Source organism: Phocoena sinus, chromosome 16 (genome assembly GCF_008692025.1).
Source record: "Phocoena sinus isolate mPhoSin1 chromosome 16, mPhoSin1.pri, whole genome shotgun sequence".
Classification (NCBI taxonomy): domain Eukaryota; kingdom Metazoa; phylum Chordata; class Mammalia; order Artiodactyla; family Phocoenidae; genus Phocoena; species Phocoena sinus.
In genome coordinates this window covers 68,962,430-68,989,026 of record NC_045778.1, presented here as the reverse complement: position 1 = coordinate 68,989,026, position 26,597 = coordinate 68,962,430, and the positions used below count along the sequence as shown (strand labels likewise).

The window sequence follows — 26,597 nt, the reverse complement described above, 5'->3', positions numbered from 1 at the left end:
AAACATTTAAAACCTGACAGATGACAGCTCTTGGGTTATAGTTGTTCAATAAAAATAAGATTCTCGGGCTTCCCTAGTGGCGCAGTGGTTGAGAGTCCGCCTGCCGATGCAGGGGACATGGGTTCGTGCCCCGGTCCGGGAAGATCCCACATGCCTCGGAGCAGCTGGGCCCGTGAGTCACGGCCGCTGGGCCTGTGCGTCCGGAGCCTGTGCTCCGCAACAGGAGAGGCCACAACAGTGAGAAGCCCGCGTACCACAAAAAAATAAAAATAAAAAAATAAGATTCTCAACAGGTAGCTGTTAAAACAGAAGGGAGACTGACTTCTTAGGGAAGGTCACCTGATAACGGCGATTATTTTGACACAGCTGGAAAAACCGTATAAGAGGGAGGAACAGAAAATGCCTGGTCAACACCAGTGCTCTCAATCAAGGGAACTAAGAGCCATAAATTCTGCAACCGACTGATGCAGCGGTGGCAATGCCAGGACTCTGCTTCAATCTGCCTTCACCTTGTTCTGAAGCTGGGTGACCTTCTTGGAAGTGGGTGAATTGACCCGGCTATTTCTGGCAACAGTTCCGGTTCTCAGGCTCTTTATTCTAACAGTGCCACTTCTAAAGTAAGAAATATGTTGTCTGCCTGATACCAAGTCCTCAGGGCCAAACACATTCTTTCAATGGTGGAGGGGAAAGTCTTGCATACATTGGACAACAAACTAAAATATAAAGAAGCAAATATAACTTTTTCCTAGCTATTCTTGGGCAACTCACCTGGCTTGAAGCTGATGTACCATCTTTTCCCAGAATGAGGAAGGACACACACACACACACACACACACAAATGCAAAACACACATTTGCATGCATATGTATATATATTTAAAAATTCTAGAACCTATATTTTTCTTACCTATTATTATATAATGTTGGAATTGGCTATAAAAAAGAAATGTTTATCTGTGAAGATATAAGAAATAAGTCTAAGGAAAACTGTAGACATTATTTGTCCCTTACCTACCATTATTTTCTTACTTGTTCTGTTGTATTTTTGTTAGTAGTAGTAGAAAGTTTTCACTTTTCACTTCTTTCCAGTGGTGTGCCAACAATTCCTACATCTCTGCATCATGCCATACACTGAAACCCAAATCTCTTTTCTCAGCTGCTTGTAGACTTCTTACCCTGCGTGTCCACGTCAAACTCAAGAACCTCCAACCACACATCTGACTCTGTTTCCTTGAACTTCCCCCACCCCAACCCCAACAAGACATGCTACTGGTCTTGCCTTCCTTTCTGTGATTTATGGCCTTCTCGCATCATCTTGACTCACTTAATGCATCTCCCCTTTTCCAGTTCTACTCACCTGTCCACCCCCCCTGTTCTTGTCAAGTACATGCAATGGAACTCACATCTGACTCGAGAATTCATTTACTTAAAACCTTCCATGACTCTCTTCGCCCTTCAGAATGAACTCCAAAATTCCTGGTAAGATCTATAAACTCCTTCCCGGTCTAGCCTTTTCCTGTTTATCGGGAGTCGTTTCCCACTATAGTGGCCTTGGCAGGCGTACGCTCCAGCCATACAAATGTTCTTGCTGTCTTCGGAATCCAGCCTATTCTTTCTTGCCTCCCTGACTTTGGAAAGTTCTCTCCTCTGCTTGGAATGCCCTTTTCATCTTGGCAAAAACTACAAAATCAACCAAGTTCCAGCTCACTTGATACTTTGTAGGAGATGCTCTTCCTAATTATCCAAGCCTGTTTTAGAATCTGTTCCCTTTTTGGGGGTCTCATGGTAAACCTTGCATAATTCAATTAGGGACTTGCGTTGGCTGCTTCCTCCATCAGGCTGTGAGCTCCTTGGGGGCCAGGATTGGTAACTGTGTGTTTCCATTACCCAAGATGGTACCTGGCTTCTAGTTGGACTGCAAAAAATGTTTCTGGACAGAAAAATATTAATTAACCCATAAAGTTTGATCTCTTGAAAAACCCATTAGAAAGTTACTGGGTTTGCCTTCTAGGAGAGCGTGAACTTTCAGGAAAACACCCTTGGTTAAAAGTAGGTAGTTAACAGCTCATCGGGGCTAGGAAAAGATCTTAGCTGTTACCCTGTTCAACCAGCAGCCTTTTTCAAATTCAACATTGTGGTAAAGAGGTATAAAATTATTCCCCCAAACTTACTGGGAGCAGAGGGTATTAGAACCCATGCAGGTCCCTATACCTAGTTTGGGGGCCTTTTTTTCTGATGCTTCCATTGGAAGTGTCCAGAATAGGAATTATTTGCAATACTCGCCTGTCATAGATTTAACCTGCCATATAGATGTGGGTAATTCTACAGGTCAGACAAACTGCTAGTTTATATAAATAAATACTGAAACAAAGACTGTCGTACTTGAGCCCTAGGCAGTAAATCAGGTTGAAGGGGAGTAGCTAAAACTGTCAACGGCTCTGCCCATGAAGGATGTTGGAAGTCATAGGATAGGAGAAAAAGCAAGTAGTCAGACAGAGAAGTTAGGCTTGATGAGGTTCAGATTATCAGACCTTGGGGCTGCCTATTTAAATAATGTGAACCTTTTTGGCTTAAACTCTGTGGGTCCCTCAGGTCCCAGGGGATTTTATGTCCTTCCTCTGAGCAGGAAAGCTCCGGATGCCATTGGAAAGGCTGCTTTCTCAGCATCCCGAGAGCCACACCCAGGTCCTCTCTGAAGATAAGGAACAAGTGCAAAACAAAACAAAAATTCATCTTTGTCAAGCCTGAGAAAAGGAATTGAAATTAGAATTTGGGAGCATGGATTTATTAATTTAAAAGATTAGGTGAGTATGTACTGAGTGCTAAGCATGGCCATCCTTGTTTTATAGGTGAGGAAGTGAGGCTTGAGAGGCAAATAATTGGCCTAGGGTCAGATCCAGTGACAGAAAACCTAAGACCCAGGTCTGTTGGCATCACAACGATTCTGCTCTGCTGCTTCTTCATTCAGTGTGGCAAAAAATACTTGGGACTTTTTACCGTGGCTGAATTCATTTGCCTATGCCAGGAGAAGTGGAACCCAACCCAATCACGGAAAGGGTTCTAGAAAGCAAGGCAGAAGACTTGGTTCTAGTTCTGGCTGAGATTCACCATCTAGGAGCAAGTGTTTAGTGGGAATGCTGGTGAGATTTTGGGAGAAAATAAAGGATTTGTTGGGTGTAGGCCATTGTTATGTGCTTGACATATAACCATAGTACCTCTGAGGCCCCCTACATCACACGTGACAGAACTCTTAGGGCCTGGAGCTGAGACTACCCATGTCAACATGACTTGCTTGTTTGTTCCAGGAACCCTTCCCTCAGAAACGATAAGATTGTAAACCAATAATAACTGCACAGTTTGCCTCAGGAAATTCCTGCAGATCAGTTTATCCAGAGCAACAGGTAAACAGCCGGCTATTCAAACAACAGTTAGTTAGTCAAGACTTGCTTCAAGCCCGTCGCCCTGTTGTTTCCACTGACCCTATGATGCTACGAAATCTGCCCAATCTCAGTCAGCTCCACCTTGAAAGACCTGCTGTAAGTCACTTGAGACCAGATCCTAAAACCCTATAAATATCCATTTTGACTTTCTCTTCTGAGAAATTAAGACTTTGTCAGGATGGCATTCTCCCTTACTGCACCAAGTTCTGATAAATTTAGCTTTGCTGTTATCAACAAGTGGTCTGGTGACCTTTTGCGGACTTCCAGGCCCATTTTATTGATGTGGAAACTGAGGTTCAGAGAGACTGAGTAAATGCATTCAAGTCACACAGGCAGTAATGTAGACTAGTGGTAGGCCAGAATCTGGCAGAACCAGATTCAAATCTGGTTGTCTCCTCTCAAGACCAGGTTACCCCGAAAGCCTTCACTTCTTAGCTGTAAGATGAGAGAATTGCGTTGGCTCATGAAGACTGAGATGCTCCCTTGCTTGCTTTCAACTTTGATAAAAACAAATTGAACTATTTTCAAAGCTAGAATAAATTTTCTCCTCTTCTGTCTTTTGTTGAAATATTTTCTCCAATTTTCGTCTTATATGTTTTTGTCTACAGAAATAAAAATGCAAGCCTAGTAGAAAAGGACCCCATCACATTTCTTTTTATTGTGGTAAAAAACAAATACCGTAAAATTCACCATTTTAACCACTTGAAAGCTCACAATTCAGTGGCATTTAGTACATGTAAAAAGGGGCAATCATCATTCCTCTCCAATTCCAGAACATTTTCGTCACCCAAAGGGAATGGTGCACCCAACATCCTCCATGACCCCCTACCCCGGCCTCTGGTGACCATTTATCCACACGCTGTCTTTATAGATTGGCCTATTCTGGACATTTCACGTAAATGGAATCATGTAACATATGGCTTTTGTGTCTGATTCGCACTTAGCATAAAGCTCTCAAGATCCCATCGGATTTTGTCTTTTGTAATATTCATGGTATATCTTTGACACTGAATGGTAGCAAAGGAACAAGCCAAACACATGAATTATTGTGATTGAGAGTTTTTCTCCTACAGGGAGAGGCAAAGAAGTGGTCCTCAAGGGCAACAATGGGAAGGGAAACCGTTCACATCCCTTGGCCACTTGACCTAAGGATTGCTCTCCATCACTTTCCCTGGGACCCGGGCTGAGTCTGATGGTGAGACTACATGCAGGAAGGGCAAGGAGCCCATCATCTGACTTGGCCGTGATTTTGTTGGCCTGCCTGGTCTTTTCCTTGCATAGTCCTTGTGTGGACATGAGGACAGTGAAGCAAGCTATTGGAAGATGCCTAGTAACAGGGTGAGATTCCAGCTGGGCTCCAGCTGGCCCTTAGGACAGTTTATGTCCAATTTCACCAGACTAACTGGAAAGAGGCTGCAGGACACTTTTTCTATCCATGCCTAGCAGAAACCATTGCTCTTAGTTTCGTACACAAAGAGAAATCAGTCTTTTTGATGTGATTGTGGAGTTCAGGTACTCCTTCTTCGGGCGTGCCAAGGGGTTGGTGTTGGTGAGTCAGTCTCCTTGAGACGCTTGGATCGAGGAGGATGCTCTTGATGAACCGTTCGGATAAGCGCATAGAAGGAAGTTTCTACTGCAGCACACGCAGAATCCTCTCCTATCAGACGCCTAAAAATGTCAAAGAAAGGAAAGGGTGTGCCTAATACTGACAGATCTAAATCACGATTTGATGCCAGAGGCTAAGATAAGTCTTTTCTCCCATGACAGCTCCACACTTAGAAAAATTACTCCATCATTTCCTATTCCAGTTAATGTCAAATTGAAAATTTTGCTTGATAAATTATTAGCAGGAAATTTTATGTTTTTTCCTTAGAGGATTTTTTTTTTTTGCTTTTCCTATTTATTTTAAAAAAAAATCCAGAATGGATCAAAAAGAACAGTCATCAGGGATACAGGTGCCAGACACAGGCCAAAGGGTAGCTAGGAAAGTATGCCTTCAGAAAGTTTGGGAGACTTGTGTTTTAGAAGCTGGACCTCACATAAATAGCTAGCTTAGTTTTCCATTGATTTAGCTTCCCCTGCCCTACCTCCCAACATGGCACAGCTGGCTTGCCTTGCAAGGCCTCAGCTGAAGAACTCCATATACACACAGGCTGGTACAGCAGTACTTAGGTAACTAGAAGGATCTCATCCCCCTATGGTCTCATTGCAGACCTGTCTTCAGTGTGTGAGATGGTTTCACCCCTTTGAAAATACAGCCACTTCAGCACAAAACAACGTTAAATCTTTAGAATGATCAGTAAATCATCTTTCCCCCCATTTTACATGCAGCTGAAAAGGAATGACAGGCTAGGGACAGAATACTGTGAACTTTGTACTGTTGGGAATTATCACTTGTTAAATGATCATTAGCTAATGGTCACGAAATTTACATATTCAGGAAATTATATAGAGAGTACTGCAAAAACACAGTAGAAGACTGAAGTTTTGCCCATTTCAGCTCAGGAGATCCCTTCACTCCCAAGCATCATAATATGTTGTCCTTTCGACTCCAAAGTTTACTGCCTTCCCGCTCAGATGCCATCTTTTTGTATGCCATTTCGAAGAGCTTCAGTGATGCTTGCTGAAGCGAAGATGCTGCCTGCCTTATGTTTTCTCCTGTTTCACTGTCTTTTCGAGCGAGCAGCGCCCTCATTTTGGAAATCTCTTCTTTTAGCTTGTGGCACTCATCAGCAGGCAATTGGTCCTTGAATTCTTCCATCTTGGTTTCTGTGTCATGAATGATTCCTTCAGCCGTATTAACTGCTTCAACTCGTTCCTTTCGCCGGTCTTCCTCAACATACTTCTCTGCATTTTTAACCATATTTTCAATATCATCTTTGCTTAACCCACCGGAAGACTGGATCGCACTCTGCTGCTCGCGTCCTGTACCCTTATCTTTGGCAGAAACTTGTACAATCCCATTGGCATCAATGTCAAATGTAACTTCAATCGGAGGGACTCCACGAGGGGCTGGGGGAATCCCAATCAAAGTAAACTGTCCAAGAAGTTTGTTGTCTCCAGCCACCTCTCTCTCACCCTGACACACTTTAATCTCCACTTGAGTCTGTCCATCAGCAGCTGTAGAAAACACCTGGCTCTTCTTGGTTGGAATAGTGGTGTTCCTGTTAATAAGCTTGGTGAAGACACCTCCCGGAGTCTCAATACCCAGAGACAGGGGAGGGACATCCAAGAGTAGCACATCTGTGACATCACCAGCCAGCACACCTCCCTGAACGGCAGCTCCAATGGCCACAGCCTCATCAGGATTGACAGCTTTACTTGGGGCTTGGCCAAAGAGAGCCTGCACAGTCTGCTGAACCTTGGGCATCCTAGTCATGCCACCAACCAGAATCACTTCTCCTATGTCACTTTTGCTGGCTTCTGCATCTTGCGTGGCTTTTTGGCCTGGAGCTGTGGTGCTTCTGATTAGATCAGTAACAATCCCCTCAAACTGAGCCCGGGTCAGCTTCATATTCAAATGCTCGGGTCCAGAAGCATCCATCGTGAGGTATGGCAAATTGATGTCAGTCTGCACAGACGAAGAGAGTTCACACTTGGCCTTCTCAGCGGCTTCCTGAACCCTTTGAAGCGCCATGTTGTCTTTGGTCAAATCAACCCCTGTCTCTCTTTTGAACTCCTTCACAATGTGACACAGCAAGGCCTGGTCAAAGTCTTCACCACCTAAAAAAGTGTCTCCATTGGTGGATTTCACCTCAAATACTCCTTTCTGAATTTCCAGTATGGAAATATCAAAAGTTCCACCACCTAAATCATATACGGCAAGGATTTTGTCTTCTGATTTGTCTAGACCATAGGCCAGAGCGGCCGCTGTGGGTTCATTAATTACCCAAAGCACATTTAGTCCAGATATCTGGCCAGCATCCTTATTGGCCTGCCTCTGAGAGGCACTGAAATACGCTGGGACGGTGATCACAGCATTTTTTGCTGTGTGCCCCAAGTAATTTTCTGCAGTCTCTTTCATCTTCATCAACACAAATGCTCCAATCTGACTTGGGGAATAGAGTTTTCCATGAGCTTCAACCCAGGCATCGCCATTAGAGGCGCGGACAATTTTAAAAGGAACATTTTTAATGTCTTTTTGACCTTCTGGGTCATCATATCGCCGGCCAATGAGACGCTTGGTAGCATAGAATGTGTTGTTTGGGTTGGTGACAGCCTGTCGCTTGGCCGGCACGCCAACAAGTCGCTCACCATCTGCTGTAACGGCTACAACTGAAGGGGGTGGTTCTGGCACCTTCAGCATTCTCTAGCACCTTTGCTTGTTTACCTTCCATAACTGCCACACAGGAGTTGGTGGTACCCAAATCAATACCAACAACTGCTCCCTGATGCATAGTCCCGCCTTGAAACAATTCTAAAAGCTTCATGACTAAAGCCATTCCAGCCATCCTGGTGGCGGGCGGCTGGGGGGCCCCGGGAGGCTGCGGCGCCGACAAGACGGGCTGCTGCAGCTCGGCTGGCGCTTAGCATGGCTGGTTAATGGTGGAAATACGAGGCAGCAAACATGCGCTCGGACCATCGAGAATTGCTGGGCGCGGTGATGCTAGCGCTTCTGGAAACCTCCAACTACGTGAGGTGGGGGGCGGGGTTTGATCGCTGCGGCCTGGAAGCCAGCTCTTCCGCTGAGGCGCCACCGCGCTGCCTGATAAGAAAATACCTGAACGCTGCTTCCGGAGTCAGGGCCTATGGCTAATACGCTTCGGGGCATGATGGTAGGGAAAAGCGTGTCCTCCCGTGCCAGCTGCGGCAGGTCTGGGCTCCGTGACAGACCAGGAGGCTAAAAGCGGTATATCGAGGATTTCTTTTTCTTTCTTTCCCCCGTCTGAGTTATGTGTGATGTGGGATGTAAAAATACAAAAAGAAAAGCCAAAAAATGTCATCATGTTTCCTCTTTTCAACCTTTATGGTAAAGACAAAGGGTCACAGTGAGTTCAAAAATATTTATCTTGGGCTTCCCTGGTGGCGCAGTGGTTGAGAGTCCGCCTGCCGATGCAGGGGACACGGGTTCGTGCCCCAGTCCGGGAAGATCCCACATGCCGTGGAGCGGCTGGGCCCGTGAGCCATGGCCGCTGAGCCTGTGCGTCCAGAGCCTGTGCTCCGCAACGGGAGAGGCCACGACAGTGAGAGGCCCGCGTACCGCAAAAAAAAAAAAAAAAAAAAATTCTTATAAATACTGCATAGAACATCATAAGTTGAGATAAATGTCACAGAAGCCATTGAAACATATGACCACAGTCAATTTATGAGCAACTTAAAATATAGAAGCTCTCCAGGGTAGTAAGATTGCTGTGAAATTATAAAACATTAGCTTTCTTTTCAAATATGGCAAGCATCTGGGCAGGAATTCTGAACTCGGGGTCAGTAGATCCCTTGGAAATGATTGTGACACTTATCATGTATGTGCATCTTTCTGGGGTGAAGATCATAACCTTTTTTCCCTTTTCTTTTTTTCTTTTGTAACTTTAAGGGGTTGGTGACCTAAGGATAAGAAGATTCTTTGCTCTGAGAGGTGGTTGGACTACAGTGATTTTAAAGTGATTCCAATCCTGAGATTCTTTGAAATCAGCCTTGAATTAATGAAGGATATTTTCATAGCTGATATGTTGCCACTAACAAGCAATGGGTTGGCTGTATAACATATTGGCTCTTGTTGATTGTTTGCAAATAAGTTGCCCACCAATCACTATCGAGCCTTTGGACATTCTTTTATTTTTCTTAAATATGCATTTATTTATTTATTTGGCTATGCTGGGTCTTAGTTGTGCCATGCATGTGGGATCTAGTTCCCTGACTGGGGATCAAACCCAAGCCCCCAGCATTGGGAGTGCGGAGTCTTAACCGCTGGACCACCAGGGAAGTCCCCAAGCCTTCGGCCATTCTTAATGTCCGCTAACAGGATGTAGCCTATTATATCAAATCTCCCTGTAATTGTCACTGTTTAAATAACTGTGTTTATTCCTCATTGGACAAGTATCTATTGAATAATATTATTTGAAAATTAATTGATTTAACATATTTGGTAGGTTTAAATATGTTTCATTGCCTTCCCTAAAGAGTAGATGACATTCTATGAAGGAATATTTCATAATACAGGTCCACAATTTCTCACTCTCAATTCCCAAATCTAGAAAGCTCTGAAGATAGAGTTTTTTTCCCATAACTCACTTGAGAGTAAATGCGACCTGAATTGAACTCATTTGGCAGTAAGATCTGACCTGAACTGGCATGAGGCTTTTTATAGTCATTATTTATCTACTCAGTATGAACAATCATACATTTCGCTGCAGAGACATTAATGTTTGGTTATGGAATGCTGACCTGGGACCCTGCTTAAGATGTTCTGTAATATGTAATCTATGTACCATATTTTCTTCCTAGAATCCCCTAAATCCTGAATTCTAAAACATAACTGCCCCCCAGGCTCTCAGGTAAGAGTTTGTGGAGCTAGACCCTATATTTTTGCCTGAGAAGCTTTTGTAATTCTGTGTGTATGTGTCTATGCGGTCACGTTTAAAAGAAGAACAAAGCACCTTTCTCATCTCTCCCAACCGGACTGACACACAATAAATTATTTCTGATCTTTGAGAAATGAACTTTGAAAAGCACTCATTCACAGTTACGCCAGCAGGCAGAGCACGGGCTCTGCCCCGCAAGGCGCTGCCTATCAGGGCGTGAACCAAACATGAAATGCTGCACACGGATCAGAGAGCCAACCATGAAGGCCCATGGCCTTCCCCTGGCACACGCCAGCCCCCATATGGTCCTTCTGCCCCCGTGTCCCCCATGACGAGGCCCCCTCCATCCAACTACCAGCCCCCACCGAGCACGCAGAATCACATGCTCCCCTGCCCCGGCCAATGGAGAACCGCAGCTCTCCTAGCAAGTCTCCATTCCTGCACTCCGGGAAGAAGATGCAGAAGCCAGGTCCCCCAGTACCTGCCTCACGCATAGCACCTGCCCCTGTGCAGCCCCTATGGTTCGGCGGGACATCACCTTCCCACCTGGCTCTGTTGAAGCCACACAGCCTGTGTTGAAGCAGAGGAGCCGGCTCACGACGAAAGACATCGGAACCCTGCAGGCGTGGCGGGTAATGATGTCCCTCAAGTCCGGGCTGCTGGCAGAGAGCACGTGGGCATTAGACACCATTAACATCCTGCTGTATGATAACAACAGCATCATGACTTTCAACCTCAGTCAGCTCCCAGGGTTGCTAGAGCTCCTTGTGGAATATTTCCCACGTTGCCTGATTGAGATCTTTGGCATTTTAAAGGAGTATGAGGTGGGTGACCCAGGACAGAGAACACTACTGGACCCTGGGAGATTCAGCAAAGCGTCTAGTCCAGCTCCTGTGCAGGGGGAGAAGGAGGATAGACCTTCTAGGTCCTAAACTAGAGGAGGAAGAAGAGGAGGAAGTAATTGAAAATGATGAGGAGATGGCCTTTGCGGGCAAGGACAAAGCCACCTCAGAGAATCGTGAGGAGAAGCTGATTAGTGAGTTTGACAGGCTTCCAGGAAAGCTCGTGCAAAAGCCGTCTGTGGTGGGCTGCTCAGATAAGCTAGGGCGCGTGCAGGAGTTTGACAGTGGCTTGCTGCACTGGCGGATTGGTGGGGGGTCACCTCCGAGCATATCCAGACCCGCTTTGAGAGCAAAACAGAGCTGCTGCCTTCCCGGCCTCATGTACCCTGCCCACCAGTCACTCGGAAGTATGTCACAGCAGTAGAGGGTACCCCAGGGACAACAGAGCAGGAGGGCCCCCCGACTGATGGCCCTCCAGAAAAACGGATCACAGCCACTATGGACGACATGTTGTCCACCCGGTCTAGCACACTGACCAAGGAGGGAGCTAAGAGTGTAGAGGCCACCAAGGAAAGCAGCAAGTTTCCATTTGGCATCAGCCCAGCACAGAGCCATCGGAACATCAAGATCCTAGAGGATGAACCCCACAGTAAAGATGACACCCCACTGTGTACCCTCCTGGGCTGGCAGGATTCCCTAGCCAAACGCTGCGTCTGTGTCTCCAATACCATCCGAAGTCTGTCATTTGTGCCAGGCAACGACTTTGAGATGTCCAAGCACCCGGGGCTGCCGCTGATCCTGGGCAAGCTGATCCTTCTGCACCACAAGCACCCGGAACGGAAGCAGGCGCCACTGACTTACGAGAAGGAGGAGGAGCAGGACCAAGGGGTGAGCTGCAACAAAGTGGAGTGGTGGTGGGACTGCTTGGAGACGCTTCGGGAAAACACCTTGGTCACGCTCGCCAACAGGTCGGGGCAGCTGGACCTCTCCCCATACCCCGAGGGCATTTGCCTGCCTGTCCTGGATGGACTCCTACACTGGGCAGTCTGCCCTTCAGCTGAAGCCCAGGACCCCTTCTCCACCCTGGGCCACAACGCCGTCCTCTCCCCGTAGAGATTGGTCTTGGAAACCCTCAGCAAACTCAGCATCCAGGACAGCAATGTGGACCTGATCCTGGCCACAGCCCCCTTCAGCCGCCTGGAGAAGTTGTACAGCACCATGGTGCGCTTCCTCAGTGACCCAGAGAACCCGGTGTGCCGGGAGATGGCTGTGGTACTGCTAGCCAACCTGGCACAGGGTGACAGCCTGGCAGCCTGTGCCACTGCAGCGCAGAAAGGCAGCATCGGCAACCTCCTGGGCTTCCTGGAGGACAGCCTTGCTGCCACACGGTTCCAGCAGAGCCAGGCCAGCCTGCTCCACACGCAGAACCCGCCCTTGGAGCCAGCTAGTGTGGACGTGATGCGGCAGGCTGCCCGTGCGCTGCTGGCCCTGGCCAAGGTGGACGAGAAACACTCGGAGTTCACGCTGTATGAGTCACGGCTGTCGGACATCTCGGTATCACCGTCGAGGAACTCACTGGTTTCACAAGTCATTTGCGATGTTCTGTTTTTGATTGGTCAGTCAGGACAGCCGTGGGACGCCTCCCTCCCTGTGTGCGCGTGCGCGCGCGTGGAGAACTTAGAAACTTGACTGTTGCCCTTTACTGATGCAAAACCACCTCAGAATCCAGTTTACCCTGTGCTGTCCAGCTTCTCCCTCGGAAAAAAAGTCTCTCCTAGTTCTCGTTCCTCCTCCTTCTCGCCCCTTCTTCCTCCCGATCTTTCTATTCCCTGTCCTCACTTTACTCCCCTCAGGACCCTGCCCTATTTGAAAAGACAAAGCTCTGCCTACATAGAAGACTTCTTTTATTTTAACCAAAGTTACTGTCGTTTACAGTGAGTTTGGGGGAAAAAAAAATACAAATAAAAATGGCTTTCCCAGTCCTGGCATCAAGGGGATGCCACATTTCATAATGTTTTTTTGTTTGTTTGTTTTGTTTTTTTGCAGTACGCGGGCCTCTCACTGTTGTGGCCTCTCCCGTTGCGGAGCACAGGCTCCGGATGCACAGGCTCAGCGGCCATGGCTCACGGGCCCAGCTGCTCCACGGCATGTGGGATCTTCCCGGACCGGGGCACGAACCCGTGTCCCCTGCATCGTCAGGTGGACTCTCAACCACTGCGCCACCAGAGAAGCCCCATAATGTTTTTAATGGTTAAAAAAAACAAACCAAAAACAACCCTGAAGGACAAAAATGGTGACTGCTGAACTGTGTATGGTTTATTGTTGTACATTCACAATCTTCCAGGAACCGAGAAGTTCGCAGTTGTGGACAAACCCTGTTCACTGGAGAGGCGTGTGCAGTAGAGTGTAGACCGTTTCATGTACTGTACTGTACACCTGATACTGTGAACATATTGTAATAATAATGTCTCACATGGAAACAAGAGAAAACGCTGGGTCAGCAGCAAGCTGTAGTTTTAAACAATGTTTTTAGTTAAATGTTGAGGGGGCAAAAAAAAGAAAAGGCTTTTCCCCCAAAGTATCATGTGTGAACCTACAACACCCTGACCTCTTTGTCTCCTCCTTGATTGTATGAATAACCCTTAGAACTGGTTTTAACCTTTAGCTGCAGTGCTTGCGCTGCCACGTGTGTATATATATGATGTTGTACATTGCACATACTCTTGGAGCCCCACAGTTTGGTCCCCCTCCCAGCTACCCCTTTATAGTATGACGAGTTAACAAGTTGGTGACCTGCACAAAGTGAGACACAGCTATTTAATCTCTTGCCAGACATCTCTAAGTTAGTGAAATGGAATCTGATTCTCTTAGCTATGTTAACTGTTGGGGGGTCTAGGGAGAAAACTTGGGGGTGGGGAAAGGGACTTTTTCCCTTGTAAAGTCCAGTAAGAAAAATGGCTACAAATCTTCCAGTTACAAAAGAGAGAACCCCATTGAAAATAGAATACAATAAGTGACAAATAAATCAAGTATTTTACACATTGATAACTGAACCTGGAGCCTAGAACATGTAGTTCTGACTTAACAATTTTAGAGAAATGCCTATTTTTAAAGAATAATGATGTACATTTTCATACAGTGTATGCTCATTGAATATATGTTGCTAAAATACATTCCAGCAATCTAGGTGCCATTTCTAGAAATAAATCCATTTCTTAGAAATTTCTGGGAAAGAATCTCATTGTTTCCTGTGACACTAGCAAAGAATGCCCCATATACGTTGCAATTTGAGGCTTAGCACCTTTCTTAGAGAAACTATTATTTATGTCTGCTAGTGAAAATCTGAATTTCAAAGGAAATAGAGGGTTACGTCACATCTTCTTGCAGTGCAGTGCTCTAGTGAGGCCTGTTATCACCCTGTGCTTGGACTGTTGCAGAAGTGGAATTCACTTCTGCAACAGTGGAATTCAGCCAATGAAAATTTAGAGTTCATACCTTGTGCCAGGCAGTGTGTTGGAGCTTCCAGTCTTGTGGGGAACAGACAAGCAGTTTGGTGACAGGAGTAAGAGATGGACTTAGGAGTCAGGCACCTAGACTTGATCCAGACTGCTTACCTGTTGTCTTGAACAAATCACCTGAGCTCATATGCCTTACCTCTAAGGGGGCAGAACCTTCCGTCATTGGCCAGGCTGTCAGCATTATGCACTCAGAAACCTGGGTCGGCTTCTCTGGGCTGCATTTCTCTGGGTCGGCTCCTGGGGTTGATATATGAGAACCAGAAAGCCAGTTTAATAATGAACTCATATTTTTTATATGAGATTATATAAATATTAGTCTTTTGATTTATAAAATATGATTATTGAATTTACTTAACTCAATTATTTGGAAGATTAAGATGTGATATCCACCTGTCATGCCTCTGATGCCAGGTTAATCTTTCTAAAACACTGCTTTTCTCATAACACTTTTTTTTTTTTTTTTTTCTCATAACACTCTTGATCTTCAATCTCCAGGCTTCCGGGAAGGTTAGAGTTCAACACTTTTGCATTAACCTTCTGGTCTGTTCCCGAACTACTTGTCCAGTTTCATCTTCTAATTACTCCATCAACATGAACCGTCTGTAACTGGCTACTCATTGTCTAAAAATTCATCTCAACTACCTATATCCCTATGCTTTTGTTCATGCGGTTTTCTTCCCCCAGCAACTTCTCATGGAATGGCCTTTCACACAGGTTTATCGCCTTATCCAAGATCTACTACATCACCAAGCCTCTAGATTATGCCACCCTATCCATCCACTCCTACCCATCCATGTCCCCTGAACTCTAGAGCTGAAGTGTCAGGACAGTAGCCACCAGTCATATGTGTCTGTTGAACACTTGAAATGTGGTCTCAATTGAGATGGCTGTAAGATGTACATCAGATTTCAAAGATTTAGTATAAAAAAAGCATCTCCTTCATAGAGTTTTACACCAATTCTATGTTGAAATGATAACACTAGCTTCACCTGTTTTTTACTTTAAAAAAACGTAGCTACTAGAACGTGTAAAATTAAATATACAGCTTGCATTGTATTTCTATTAGAGCCGGTCTAGAGCCCTTACTTTTGGCCACGTGTCTGGCATGCAGCCACACCTGTCTCATTCTTTGTCACTTTTCACTTGTGGATGTCTGATCTCCCCAGCCAGAGTGTGGGTGCCTTGGGGACAGGCCCAGTGTTTTCAGCTGGTTGTATCCCATACAGCACACTCATTCAGGACACAGTACCCTCGATCTTTCAGGAACAGGTAAACATATGAATCACAACTTAAAAACTAATCACAGAAAGCCTCCAAATAGTTAAGCTCCCCAGGTGTCTTCTGAGCATCTCTAATGTATTTATCTGTATAGGTATATTAACACTCAAAAGGTTTGAAGAGACTTGTAAACATTTGCCGCTTGAAGAGGGAGTTCTATGGGTTGCCTGTTTTGAGTAAAATTTATATTGTCCTGTGCTTGCAAGAATGCTTTTTGCAGTACTGTAAGGACTTACAATTTTCATGTTACCTTTGTCACTTGGTACCGTATTTTTTCAGATCCTCGGAATTTTGTGACTCGGAGATGTTTAAAAACATTAGCAACACAGTTACAGGAAGGATGGCATGTTGATGCCACCAGGCCTGGTGCCACACTGAACACTGCACAGTGCCGTATTTCATTCCAGTCTCCAGCCAGGAAAAATCCCTGTAACTGGGATGTAATGGGACCCCCATTTGAACAACAGAAAGAATGAAAGGATTTGAAATGAAATGAAAGTTGTTTATAAGAGGAAATGGATTTAGCACATAGAAAGCTGAGGGGGAGGGCACTGTTTTTCATATGTATCACTGGAAGGATTTTACTACAGAAAATAGTGGCTCAGTCATTAGTTTTCAGATTCCATTGAGATTAATCATGAGTCAAAACAGTAAGAGGGATCTGGGTTAGCTACAAAGGAAACATCTGCTGATAAGACTGGTAATTAAATGATGGGTCAGGTCTTTACATCTCAGATTATGTCTCGTCAGTCTTGGTGGTCTGTACTGATCTAGTTATACCGTTGCTTGAGTATAGTGGTGTTTTTGTTTTTGTCCATTTCCTTTATTTATTTTTTAAATTTAATTTAATTTTTATTTTATATTGGAGTAGAGTTGATTTACAATGCTGTGTTAGTTTCAGGTGTACAGCAAAGTGATTCAGTTATACATATATATACAAACCATTCTTTTTCAGATTCTTTTCTCATATAGGTTATTACAGAATATTGAGTAGAGTTCCCTGTGTTATACAGTAGGTCCTTGTTGATTATCTGTTTTATATAGAGTAGGGGTGTTGTTTACTAGACATATCTAGGTCCTTCCCATGCCGAAAATTCTGGAGTTTTTCTGGGTGACTCAGTTTTATTAAGATATGCCTATTTTAAGGGAAAAAAACCCACACATTATTTCAGGACTGATCACTGAATCATTTAAACACAAGGAATTCTTTAAAAAGAGCATCGTACTAAACTGTTAACTTTAATGGCTTTAGAAAAAACTCACTGCAGAAAATGTCATTGGAACATCTATTAATGTTTACTCTTTAAAAGCATTTTTAACTAGGACCTCAAGATCACAGGTGAGTTTCTTTAGTTAACATAATAGATATTTTCAGTCAGTGAAGTTCCTGTAGATTTGCCTCTGTTCATTAAGTTGGGAACAAAGAAACCCAATGCCCTGCAAGCCACAAAAGAGAGGTAAGCAAAAATACGAACTGCCATTGCTCTCAGCACTTTTCATCTCTGAATTGCTATTCCAGGAAAAGGAGAACAATCTAGAGAGTTGCTTTTAGTGTTTACAACTCAATGCAAAATCGTGGAGTTACCTTCCAAATTGACTTACTTTTCTCAAAGTGGCCGTGGGTTCAGAATCATTAAACAACCACTTTTGCTTAGCACAGAGCAAACGGGTTTTTTAATCTGATGTTTGTTAACGGGATGTTTAATCTGATGTTTTAATCTGATGTTTGTTTTATTCAGTTGTGGTTTTTGTGGAATTTTTTGTGTGTATGGAATTTTAAGTATAATAATAAGTGAAGGACTGTTTCTTGGGATGCATGGGGTATTTTATATATATATATATTTGCTATTCTTAGTCATTCTTTTCACTTTAAAAAAAAACAACAGGGATTTTGTGGGTGGAGTTGCAAGGAAAGGGAAAAGAAGGTCAGGAGGAAGTATTCGAAATGATAGACTGTGCAAAGGTATAAACTCCTTCTATCAGAGCATCTCAGAGGGATTTACAAACAAAGGCTACTGATCAGGATTTGTGGGAAGTGAACCCGAGTAGCAGGGAAACCAACTGACTTCTCCAAGCTCACTGGGCACAGCAGCAAACACAGAGGAGCCAGAGCAGCCAGTCTTTGGACTGTCTGCTTGAACACGTTTTCTGCTCTCCTAGAGTAAAAATTTACCCACAATTCCCACAAATCAGCTAGCCTAATGATTAGGAAAACTAATTTACAAATAGTTGAAGGTGTAACAGCTCATGTTATCCTTTGCAATCAGGATGCTGAAAAACGGACAAGGTCATACAGTTAAGAACTGAAAAATAAAGAAAAACAGGAAAATAAAGCCTGTTAAGAAAGCCCCACACCACAAATATTAAACTCAACATGAAGACTTTTTATAGGAAAAGTACAGAGTTTAAAATGTTTTTCTCCTCATAATTATGAGCAATACTGAAATTCTCAGGAAGAAGTCCAAACTTAAGACATTTAAAATGCATCATAGGTAAGTTCTGTCATAAATAGGAAGAAAACAATGTGATCTTGCTAATATTAATTAATAGCTATGAGCCAGGGGACATGGAGAGAGAAGAAAACAAGAATCTTCAGTATTGAGAGATGTTGAAAATCAGAGCTTTCGGAAACTGTTCATGAAAAGTTAATGCTCCCAGGAAGACAATTTATCGAGATGTTCTAGATGGTTCTAGTTCATTCAAGAGGAAATGAAGATGTGCTCAAGAGAAGGGCTGGTGAGTATAGGGTATGTCCAAGGCAAGAACTGGCTTCAGGTACCAGGAAGGTAGAGATGTGCTCAGAGTGAAGGCAACATGTAAGTGAAGACAAAGGTTTAAAGGGTGTAGACAGTTACTTTCCATGCTTTCTTGGGTGCTGCTAAGATGACTGCCAAGATCATGCTCTAATGTTGTCAGCTTCTCCTTTGGGCTGCTGTTTTCCAGTCTGTCGTTAGAGCGATTGGATCTGGAAGCCTATTAACTGCTCCATCAAATGACCAAGTCTTATTGATTCAGAAACTATCTCCCACAAAAGGTAAAGAGACTATCAGGAGGTAAATTAATCCACGAAGTATCTATTTATAGTATTAATACGTCTTTGATGACATTATATGGACTATTTAGTAGAGACCCTTTAAATGAGAACAGAGTAAAAGTTGGAATTTTAGGAGAGGTGTATTTCTCAGAAAGTAGTTTGATAGGATTTGCTTTTTTTTTTTTTAACATCTTTATTGGAGTATAATTGCTTTACAATGGTGTATTAGTTTCTGCTGTATAACAAAGTGAATCAGCTATACGTATACATATATCGCCATATCTCCTCCCTCTTGCATCTCCCTCCCACCCTCCCTATCCCACCCCTAGAATTTGCTTTAAAATAATTGCAATGTAGCAGTGCACTCTGGGACACATTGAATCACAAATTAGGAGATTCACAAGCAATATTCTAGATGGAAATTTAAATAATGTGGAGGGTGTGTGTGAAGGAGAAGAAAGAGAAATTAATTCCATTTGCTGATGTGACTGTAGTACAACTATTTTTAGGTATAATCCAAACAGTGCGTATCTTCTCCATTTTGATTAGTAGCAAATTGGCAGGGAGTCAAAAGAATTAGTATTTCTCAGCACATAATGCCAGAAATGTACACATAAAACTAAATTATCTGTGCCAATGTGTTTAATTTGAATTACGGCTAAGGTTTTAAATTGTTTTCCTTCCAAAGAACTGATGGGTCCTGCTTTGTTAAAAAAATTTTTTAAGCCTTTCACAAATGGCAGTAAAACTTAATAATTTTCCTTTTGACCCTTGCTTAGAAGCTCTTGCTAAAAACTTGAATGCTAATATCACCCTGAGACTTCGAATGCAGAATTTCCGTCTGGCAATTTTACATATTGCCAGAGGAAGTCAGCACGCTCAACAAAATGCGAAACTAGGAAAATGTGCTTAACAAGGAAAGGTTTCACAATAGCCACTTAGCGGTTATTAATAATTCCAGTTCCAAAGAAAGCCTGGATAGAAAAAATGAGCTCTATTTACAAAGTTTTACATTGCCAAGTTCACCAAGGGATGAAGCTATCTTCTATACCAATTATAGATTCCTACACTGGAGGGAGAATTATGGATGCTGGAATATCTTGTTACACATAGAGAACTTTACAGCGTGCAACCGAAACATAATTTCAAATGTAGCAACTAAGTGACTCTTGGTCATATGTTCACTGTTTTAATTTTAAGGTTTATGCCTTTGGTACTGTTACACACAAACCGGCGGGGTGAGGTTGATTTTCTGCATACTCACTGCCCTCCTCCTGTCACTTCTACTGTGTATTATCTCACCAGATTAAACAGGATCGGCAGTTTTCTCCTCCCACTGATGTAGCTATTGGGATTGGCAGCTCAGATTCCTACATTTCTATTATAGATCAATGTCTTCTTCAAAACAACGAAAAGCAGTTTTCCTGGGTAGTAGGAATCACTGACAGGGTCTGTTTCTGAATCCCCATAACCCTCAGTTAGAGAACTCAAGAGATCACAGAAAACTCTTTTTTTCTATTTCCTACAAATACATATAAACTGGCCCCAAGATTATAGTGGTTTCCTCTAATTCACTAAAGAGTTCAGACCTAAGTAGTTAAATTATATATATTTGTTATTAAAGTTTATAGGACTTTCATGACTTTGAGACCTAAGGTTTGATGGGTCTATATGTAAGTTTGGGTCTGGGAAAATTTCTTTTTATTTAAATGTAAAGACTTATCTAGACAAAATAGGAAAGTGAAGCATTACCTGGTACTTGAGTGCTCTTCAGATGAAACTGTAGACATTAAGTCTATTAATTTTCTAGTATGATTTAAAAACGAAGAGGAACAAAACCCCTAACAAAATGCAACTTACATATTCAGGTGGGGGAAGGGAGGATAGAAATGGACTCTATTTGTTCCTAGGGGAAAGGATAGTGAGATATCACCCTGGCATTTTTACATTCTCCAAAATGAGTTTCTTTAGGTACGTATCTGTATTTTTAAATAACTTTTGCTATCTCCTGCCTCTCCACTTTTTTCTTTGCTGGACAAAGGGGTTAAACTTCACAGCAGCTTTTGTTGAAACTGCTACTGTTCTGCTGGTCTCTAAAACATCGGCAACATTAATCTTTCTCAGAAGACTCTCGTCTTTCCTGGTTTTTAGAATATCGCATTGCCAAAAAAAAAAAAAGGATAATCGGTCTTGACTTTTCCTTGGTAGCGAAGAGTTTGTTCATGTTCAATCTCGGTATAAGCCAAAACTTTATACTCTTCACTTTGGTTTCTTTACTGTACCATCATGAAATGAAAAGCTTGTTTAAAAATAAAAAGAAAGAGAAATACTTAAACTTATTTTGGAGAATGTAGGATTAATCCCAAGATAGAATTTCACTATATTTTCCTTAGGAACTAACTTTAGGAAAACTATCCTATCCATTGGGGGGTGTCATAATCTTGTTAGGAAATTTGAAAACTTCACATTTACTTTTACCTGTTACCTGTCCACCCAGAACTTCTGCTGAAATGGTCTACTTAATTACACAAGAGAAAAAAAAAATTACTTAAGTGCTCTTTTATAGATTTTTGCTTAACCATGAAAGCATTTTGCTTTCTAAACAGCCCCTGGAGAAATCTGCACACACTGTGATTTTGATTTTCTGTTGGAAAACAAAAACAAGCCGTGGATGCCACTTACCGAATTCCAAGTAGGCAATGCCGGTTCCACGACTTAGTCTTCTTTCCTGCATTTCTGTGCAAAGTTGCAGCTGAGGTACCTGACTCAATCATTTTTTCTTAGAAGATGCACAATCCCAAATATTACTTCTTAAGGCAAGTACGGCAGATGGGATCTTGAAAACACCTACAAGGAGTCTAGGATACTCTGGATCTGGCTGTGAAAATTTAGGGCAAGCATGCAGCTCTCAGTAGGTGCACGCCTTATTTGGTCTAGAGGCATTTTGCTATACTATTGAGTCATGAAAAGCTATTAAAAGAGCTCTATGGGAAATCCAGCCTAAATTTTGAACAAAACAAACTGTCTTTTCCATTATCACTGAGCCCTTACAGACACACAGTACATCATCTTTTTTGTGCTTTATTGGTATTTATTGCACATGGATCAATTCCTCACATAGTAGTTGCACCAGAGTATAAATACTTGGTAAAACACAGAGAGGAAATAGTATTTACACACAAGTGCTAAATTTTACCAGCAGATTCACGTGGGCCCTTGGACATAAAAAAATAATAAAAAAAATCCTTAAGATAATTATATTTATAATATGGATACAGTTACAGTACCATGATAAAAGAGTATAAAAAGGTATTTTTCCAATAAATCATTAGCTCAGTAACATAATAGACGACAGAAGCAGAGTTTGAGTTTTATTTTAGTTCTTAAGATCTGCCCCTACCTCACCCCACCCCCGTTAAAAAATATTTAATTTCTTTTTGTGCAAGTAACATCTTCAGCGGACTTTACAGTTCCTAATACTGTGCAAAAATGCCACTTTGAATCACGCCTTTTTATTTTGTTCTGTTTTTCGTTTTTACCCACATGTGCAGTAATCTGAACTGTTTCCTCTTCTTCTTTTCTTTTTCTGTCCTGTCTTCAATGGACAGAGTCACACGTCACAGAGGCTCAGCGCCTGGTCCTTCCAACTAATATTGATACATAAATAAGCTGTTTAATATAAACAAGTCTTTCTATCTTGCTGTGCAATGTGCACAGTGTGAGGTAGGAACCCCTCGGCCTGACCACCGAGGCTCTCGGGGACAGCCGGCTTGCCCTACAAGAGGAAAGCAAGGTGAGGCTTGTTCCAAGAATAGCTTAAAATTTCCTGAAACGCGATTTTTGCATCCATCCTTTCCCTCTGCTTTAAGAACAGGAGAAATCATTACTCAGCAATTCAAATGAAATTTCAACGGAAGGCAAAGGAAACACGTCCTCATCAACTGTCATCCTCTCCTCTTTCTCCGGTTGACCGCTCCTGTTCCCGAGAACGGGATAGAAGCCAAGTCAAGAGACTTATCTCCTAACGCTTCTCCCTTCCCTTCCCGGTCATCGCAGAGAGTGTTAAAAAACCACCTGGGAGAAAAAGAAAAATCTAAAGACGTATCACACGCACCCACAAAAGGCCGGACCACAAAGAGAAAAAAAGAACCCAACAAAAATCAGCAAGCCGCTCTCCCATCCCTCCCCAAACCTTCTTTTCTGTGCAACACTGTCTGTGGCTTTTCTGTTTGCCTTGGATGATGCAGACGAGGTTTGCGGGCTTCGAATTCACCTGCTTTCGGTCTTGAGTAAACACAGATCTCCTCTTCCCCCAGGAAGCCATTCAGGGACGCCCGGGTTCTCTTCCTCTCGGGGCGCAGAGCCCGCGCCCGGGCTGGGGAGGCGGGGAGGCGGGGAGGGCGCCCGGCCCTACACCTTGGATTCCGAGGCACAGCCCGGGCGGCTCGGCTCGTCCGGGCTCGAGTCGCTGTCGGCCGCCGCCCCACCGTTGTAGTCGGCCCAGGGCTCCAGCAGGCGCGCGGGCGGCGAGGCCCCGACGTCGTCGTCGTCGTCGTCGTCTGAGGCGGCCCCGGGCGACGGCGGCGGCCCGGCCACCGCCAGGCAGCCCGAGGCGCGCGGCGGGTCCCCGGCGGCCGCGTGGCTCCCGCGGGCGGCCCGGCGCGCGCAGCAGAGCAGGCGCTGGAAGGCCTTGCGGAAGTCGGGGCTGCGGCAGTAGATGATGGGGTTGAAGGCCGAGTTGGCGTAGCCCAGCCAGTTGAAGAAGACGAAGAGGCTGTCGGGCACCAGGTCGCGGTGGAAGGCCTTCACCACGTTGGCCAGGAAGAAGGGCAGCCAGCAGAGCGTGAACACGCCCATGATGATGCCCAGCGTCTTGAGAGCCTTCTGCTCGCGAAGGGCCACGAGGCGCGAGGGGCGCCGCTTGCTGGCGCGCCCGTTGGCCACCGGGGAGGCGGCGGCGGCCGGGGGCGCGGGCGAGGACGCGGGCGAGGGCGAGGGCGGCTGCGTGGGGCCGCTGAGGAAGCGGCGCTCGCAGCTGTCGATCTTCTTCACCTGCTTCTGGGCCTCGCGGAACACCCGCAAGTACACGAAGGCCATGATGCACAGGGGCACGTAGAAGGAGACGACGGACGAGGCTATGGCGTAGGCCCGGTTGGTGACGAAATCGCAGCACTTGGGGTCGTTGTAGCAGCGGCGCGCCTCGTCGCCCTCAGCCCGCCACCAGTGCATGAGGATGGGCAGGAAGGACACCAGGGCCGAGATGGCCCACACGGTGCACACGAGGGCCCGCGCCCGCGCGCGGGTCAGCAGGCTCTGGTAGCGGAAGGGCGATGTGATGGCGAGATAGCGGTCCAGGGCGATGACACACAGGGTCTCGATGCTGGCCGTCACGCACAGCACGTCCACCGAGGTCCAGAGCTCGCAGAAGAAGGAGCCGTACTCCCAGCGGCCCCACACCACGATGGTGGCCCCGAACGGCACCACCAGCAGCCCCATGACCAGGTCAGCGCTGGCCAGGGACATGATGAAGAGGTTGGTGAGCGTCTGCAGCCGCGGCGTCTTGGCGATGGACACGATCACGAGCACGTTGCCCGCCACGATGAGCAGCACGATGAGCGCCATCAGCAGGCCCATGCCGGCCGTCCACTGCTGCGACAGCGGCGCGGATCCCTCGCTGGCGGGGGTCAGCAGCGAGGCGGGCGGCGACGCGGGCACTAGCAGCCGCGCCGCCGTGGCCGCGCCGTCGGGGAGCGGCGAGGCGGTTGACAGGTTGCAGGGCTCGGAGGCGCCCAGGGCGAGCGCCCCCGCGCCCATGCCGAGCTGCGGAGGCCGGGGGAGGGGGTGTGGCGGAGTTGGGCCGCGGTTGGGGAACCCCCCCAGAGGCCCGGGCGGCGGGGCGCACGGAGGGAGGTCGCGGCCAGGTCAGGACAGCCGAGGCGCTGCGCCGGAGGCATGGGCGCCGGGCGCCTTCCCAGCCGGAGCCGTGCGCTGTCGCCGCCGCCGCCGCCGCCGCTGCTGCTGGAGCCGCTGTCGCTGCTGGAACAGCTGCCGGGACCTCAGCATGTTTCTGAGCGCGCGGAGCCCGCAGCCCCGGCACCCAGCACCCAACCCACCCCAGTCCCACTCCCCCGAGCCAACCCCCGGGGCCTCGCGTCAGGCTCCTGCAGCCAATCCGGGCGAAGGCACGCCCCTGTCTGGTTCCCCCCAGCAACTCCCCGCAGCCCCCCCCTCCTACCGGCGGTTCCGCGGCTCCGAGGAGTGAGGCAGAGGGCCAAGCGAGCGTCTCCTCGGCGCCCGCGGGTTCCTGCGCGCGCGCGCGCGCCTTCCTGAGTCCGCTGGTTCCAGCGCCCAGTTCCCCTTGGCTCCCTACGGCGCCCGGCTCCCACCCTGCCCCCTCCCGCGGACCCCAGTCTCTCCTGCGCCCCGTTTGCCTCCGGCGTTTGGCTCCTTCCTGCGCTCGGGCTCAACTCGCCACCCGTCTACCTCCGGTGCCCAGGATTCCTGCGGAGCAGAGCGCGCGCTTCCTTTAGCGGGGAGGGGACCTCGGTGTTCTCGAAGCACCAGAGCGCCTTGGACGGTCTGTTCACTGGGGTTGGAGGAGTCTGGCTGCAAGATTGTTTCTCGTGTTGGGCAGCCTAGGAGAGTGCGTGTAAAAGCCTTCCTCCGTCAAGAGGGGACCCAGCCAGCCTGCGTCCTGCCAGCTCAGGGGATCGGAGGCGGGTGTTAGCGGTTAGAGGAAACTTTCCAGCAAGCGCCTTGCTCGAGCAAACCGCGCATCTGTCAGCAACGTTCTCTGGGAGCTATTCTTGCACGAAGCTTCTGTTGTTCCAGGACAGCAGATGCAGAAAGGAAGGGAAGGTTTGTGCATCTGACAGCTAATGCTGAGGACCAGTTGGAAAAACACACACTCCCCAGTCCCAGCTGATGGATGTGTGAGTATGATGCAACAGTGTGTGTCGATACTATGAAGAGAGAGGCTTAAGGAAACACAAATGTTAACGTGGAGTGACACCGCCACGAAGACAGAGCACGTTTAATTACATTTCAGACTTTTCACATTCAGTTATAACACCAGGATTTTGTGTTTTATATTACTCACGTGATTTTACAGTTTGAGCTGGGTCAGTGCAAACAGAAAGGTACATTAGTTTTGGATGACATAGTGAATTGAGATTTCAGATTTCTTGGTCTGCCCAAGTTGTTTTCTCCTTTGCCCAAGTTCCCAGATTCTCAAAACTCTAGGATTAGTTTTAGAGGGATGAGAGAAGAAAATATGTAAATACTCCAGAAGATTAAAATCTGATAGCATTTAAAGTTATATCAGAGACCCCTGAGTTGGCAGCTGAATGGGTTTAAAATTAGTGAGTCAGCCCTGCAGTCGGCGTGCTTATATGTGGGGACCCACCTACAGGACGGGCAGCAGAAGCTGTTCAGGCCCCCTGTCTGATTCCACCACAGTAAGGTCCTCAGCTCAGCCTTGAAAATAAAAAGACTTTAATCGAATCTTTGAGAACAAGGACGGGTAAACAGCTTCTAATTACCCATGTAAGGGTGCATGAAAGTGTTATATAATGCTCACACATCTTTCTAGCATTGGAATAAAAAGCATAGCATCTGCGGGGGCTTGCCTGGTGGTGCGGTGGTTGAGAGTCCGCCTGCCGATGCAGGGGGCACGGGTTCGTGCCTCGGTCCGGGAAGATCTCACGTGCCGCGGAGCGGCTGGGCCCGTGAGCCATGGCCGCTGAGCCTGCGCGTCCGGAGCCTGTGCTCCGCAACGGGAGAGGCCACAACAGTGAGAAGCCCGTGTACCGCAAAAAAAAAAAAAAATAGCATAGCATCTGAAAGGAACAAACTCATATTCTTACCCTGTAGAGAAAGACTGACTTCCACAGCTACCCAAGTCAAGAGCTAAAAGCAATGTTTATTCAGTTTATAAAGCCCAGCAGTTTAAACCACTTTCTCTATATC

At 45.9% G+C, this 26,597-nt stretch overlaps 3 protein-coding genes across 3 annotated transcripts; 1 reads left to right on the top strand and 2 right to left on the bottom strand.

The window, feature by feature from the left end:
- Nucleotides 1-5,034: 5,034 nt before the first annotated feature.
- On the top strand, nucleotides 5,035-12,488 carry LOC116741333 (AT-rich interactive domain-containing protein 1A-like). Its single transcript, XM_032607599.1, is given in 6 exon segments — nucleotides 5,035-5,047; nucleotides 10,185-10,337; nucleotides 10,340-10,468; nucleotides 10,471-10,870; nucleotides 10,872-11,113; nucleotides 11,116-12,488. Coding segments are annotated over 6 exon segments (2,310 nt in total).
- On the bottom strand, nucleotides 5,967-7,972 carry LOC116741892 (stress-70 protein, mitochondrial-like). Its single transcript, XM_032609060.1, is given in 3 exon segments — nucleotides 5,967-7,721; nucleotides 7,723-7,828; nucleotides 7,830-7,972. Coding segments are annotated over 3 exon segments (2,004 nt in total).
- Nucleotides 12,489-23,039: 10,551 nt separating the features above from the next.
- On the bottom strand, nucleotides 23,040-24,443 carry ADRB1 (adrenoceptor beta 1). The gene has a single exon (XM_032608636.1). It carries the CDS (start codon nucleotides 24,441-24,443, stop codon nucleotides 23,040-23,042), a length of 1,404 nt encoding a protein of 467 aa, XP_032464527.1.
- Nucleotides 24,444-26,597: the final 2,154 nt, after the last annotated feature.

Bases quoted from the DNA above. Each gene is read 5' to 3' on its own strand.
- ADRB1 (XM_032608636.1), bottom strand. From the start codon at position 24,443: ATGGGCGCGGGGGCGCTCGCCCTGGGCGCCTCCGAGCCCTGCAACCTG.